We start from the raw sequence: 2,780 nt of genomic DNA on the forward strand, positions 1-2,780 counted from the left end.
TGTTTCGTGAAATTTGTTTAATAATAGGTATCGGGTTATTAAAAATGAATCAACAGCAACAATTTGAAAACCTATTATTAGAAGTTTATGACCAAAAGTCGCAAAATTCAAAATTAATGAATGATAGCGATTATAGTGAACTTTTGCAACGTATCAAAAGAATACGCGAAACTGGACCTGACAGTAGTAACAAGAGTGATTATCATGTGATAAATACTTATGATTTACAAAGAATCGAATCATCTTATGTAATTCTACATAGAAGATCTGGAAAGATTATTTTACGTTTTAGTGAATGTTATGATGCGATTAAAGCTGCCCATCAGGGAACTGGACATGGAGGGCGTCAAGCAACAACAAACGAAAAGTATCACAACTTAACACAGGAAATGGTAAAATTGTTCATTGAAACTTGTGAAAATTGTCAGCTTAAACGGAACAAAACTAAAAAGGGAATTGTTGTTAAACCAATTGTTTCAAACCATTTAAACTCTCGATGCCAAATCGATCTCATTGACTTACAAACTAGACCAGATGGTGACTACAAATTTATTTTTGTCTACCAAGACCACCTAACCAAATACGTCAGGTTGAGAGCGCTAAAAACAATGAAAACTAAAGAAGTAGCTGAGCACCTATTAGAAGTATTTGCAGACTTAGGAATCCCTTGCGTGTTGCAGAGCGACAATGGCCGAGAATTTGCAAACCAGGTGGGTATTAGGGTAAAAGGCACGCTAGAAAGGACATGGCACTTTTTATGGGCATTTTGGCCTCCTGTATTTTTGATATGTTGTAGCTGACATCAAAAGATCTTTTTCCTTTGCGCTAAAGCCCTAGCTCTACTGGGTGTACCGGAAAAATGGGCCCAAAGTTGAGATTTTTAATTTGAAGTGCCATGTCCTTTATTTCAAATTCCCTAAATGTTGCTGCTATGGATGAAATAAAACAAAATCAATACATATTGATTTTTTTAGGTGATTGAGGAATTAGTCGGAATGTGGCCTGACTGCCATATTGTGCATGGTAAACCGAGACATTCACAATCACAAGGTTCAGTGGAGAGGGCGAACCAAGATATAGAGAACAAGTTAGCGTCGTGGATGAAAGATAATAACTCGACAAAATGGAGCGAAGGTTTAAAAATCGTTCAATTTCAAAAAAATCGGTGAGTAAGCTAGTATTTTGAAATTTAAGAAAAGAAACTGTGTTTTTCTTTGTATAAGTTACGTTTTACTTCAGTTCATTGTTTTTTGTAGCTGCTTTCATTCTGGTATTGGACGCAGTCCTTATGAAGCTTTATATGGTGTAAAATGTAGAGATGGTTTAAATAACCTCCCTGTTTCTATCACAAACATTAAATCCATACGTACAGAAGAGGAACTGGAAACATTATTATCTTCTAGTAATGACACCGAGGATAAAGTGGAAGAAGATTCACATCCTTCAAATAATTTTGTACCCGATGAAAAATCTACAGTCACTGAAGAGGAAATGGCCGCCCAACAATTGTCTGGTACGTATCTAGAAAGTATTTCCACATTATTTCACAATGCAACCTAATTTCTTTTAGATTTAATTGAAAATGCTACGCTGGTTATGCTGCCCGATAATACTCATAGGCCAGTTGTATTCGCAGATAATACTGAAACCCCAATTTTACTCGAACTTAATACCGAAACCCCAGTTTTACCCGAAAATAATACTGAAACCCCAGTTTCACTCGAAGTTAACAATAGAACCTCGGTTTTATTTAAAGAACAAGCAATGGCATTGCTCTCTACTGAAACAACAGAAAATGCTCTCAATGAATCATTACCACAAAAATGCTTATTATGTTCTGATGAAAACGTGTGTGACCATTGTCAGAATAAAAACAATATTAAAGCGATAAGGGATTCATGCCAGGAAAGTCTAAAAAGGCAAGCACAAAAAATGCTACAAACTTCTCGCAAGAAATTTAAACCAGGAGCTGTCGGCATGTCCGTGAGAGTACCCATTCCAGATGTAGATCGAAGTCGGTCAGATCATAGAAATATATTGGGCGTCATAATGAGTGTAGAAGATGAATTTTACCGAATTGGAACTGTTCACGGTGTTCTTAAACAGCTTTATTCCCGCAACGAATTTGAAATATGTAAGCAACAATTTTTAAAGTTGGAAAATGTCAAGACGGACACCGAAATAACATTACGAAGCGCTGCAGGAAAATTTTCAGTATCGGGTTCAACCCAAGGATATGTGCGATGTCACTGCAAGAAGAGTTGTGCGAATAAAAAGTGTAAATGTCTTGCGTCTGGATATACGTGTAATAGTAAGTGCCACAACAGTGCAACTTGCTCCAACAAATAATACTGTTCTTTGTTTGGTGGTTTTAATGTCCTGACATACTTTATTGTTAATATTTTGTCACCTGGTATTATTTGAGTTATATTTCTTTTACTTTTTCTAAAGTAATAATAGGTACCTGTAACAATCTTACATTGTACCAATAAAGAAACCATTTTTGACTAAGGATTTTACTATCTTAAACTAAATTAACCCAAGAGAACTGATTAGTTTGTTGAGTAATACATAATAACAAACTCGTTGGTTATTATGTATTACTACCAATATCAGGTTCACACTTTATCCAACTAATGTGGATAGTTTACAAACTAGCCAAAAATGCTAGCTAATTTGTGTAATTTCATTGTGGTTTGTGTTTTAGCGATAAATTTTGTATAGTTTATAAACTAGCTGGATAGTATACAAACCAGCCATTACTCGTAGCTATTTTAGTG

At 35.2% G+C, this 2,780-nt stretch overlaps 1 protein-coding gene across 1 annotated transcript; it reads left to right on the forward strand.

Moving 5' to 3' along the window:
- The first annotated feature begins 396 nt into the window (after positions 1–396).
- Positions 397–2,507, forward strand: LOC116164310. Its single transcript, XM_031478463.1, has 4 exons — positions 397–710; positions 975–1,165; positions 1,257–1,513; positions 1,571–2,507. Exons 1-4 carry the CDS (start codon positions 609–611, stop codon positions 2,347–2,349), a joined length of 1,329 nt encoding a protein of 442 aa, XP_031334323.1. The 5' UTR covers positions 397–608; the 3' UTR covers positions 2,350–2,507.
- Positions 2,508–2,780: the final 273 nt, after the last annotated feature.

The sequence above is a fragment of the Photinus pyralis genome, unplaced genomic scaffold (assembly GCF_008802855.1).
Source record: "Photinus pyralis isolate 1611_PpyrPB1 unplaced genomic scaffold, Ppyr1.3 Ppyr1.4_LG2, whole genome shotgun sequence".
Lineage (NCBI taxonomy): Eukaryota > Metazoa > Arthropoda > Insecta > Coleoptera > Lampyridae > Photinus > Photinus pyralis.

What these genes read in the sequence shown, in the direction of transcription:
- LOC116164310 (XM_031478463.1), top strand. Translation starts at nt 609, where the DNA reads ATGAAAACTAAAGAAGTAGCTGAGCACCTATTAGAAGTATTTGCAGAC. An exon ending in GTTCAATTTCAAAAAAATCG is followed by an intron (nt 1,166 to 1,256) that starts GTGAGTAAGCTA and finishes TGTTTTTTGTAG; the next exon opens with CTGCTTTCATTCTGGTATTG. An exon ending in GGCCGCCCAACAATTGTCTG is followed by an intron (nt 1,514 to 1,570) that starts GTACGTATCTAG and finishes AATTTCTTTTAG; the next exon opens with ATTTAATTGAAAATGCTACG.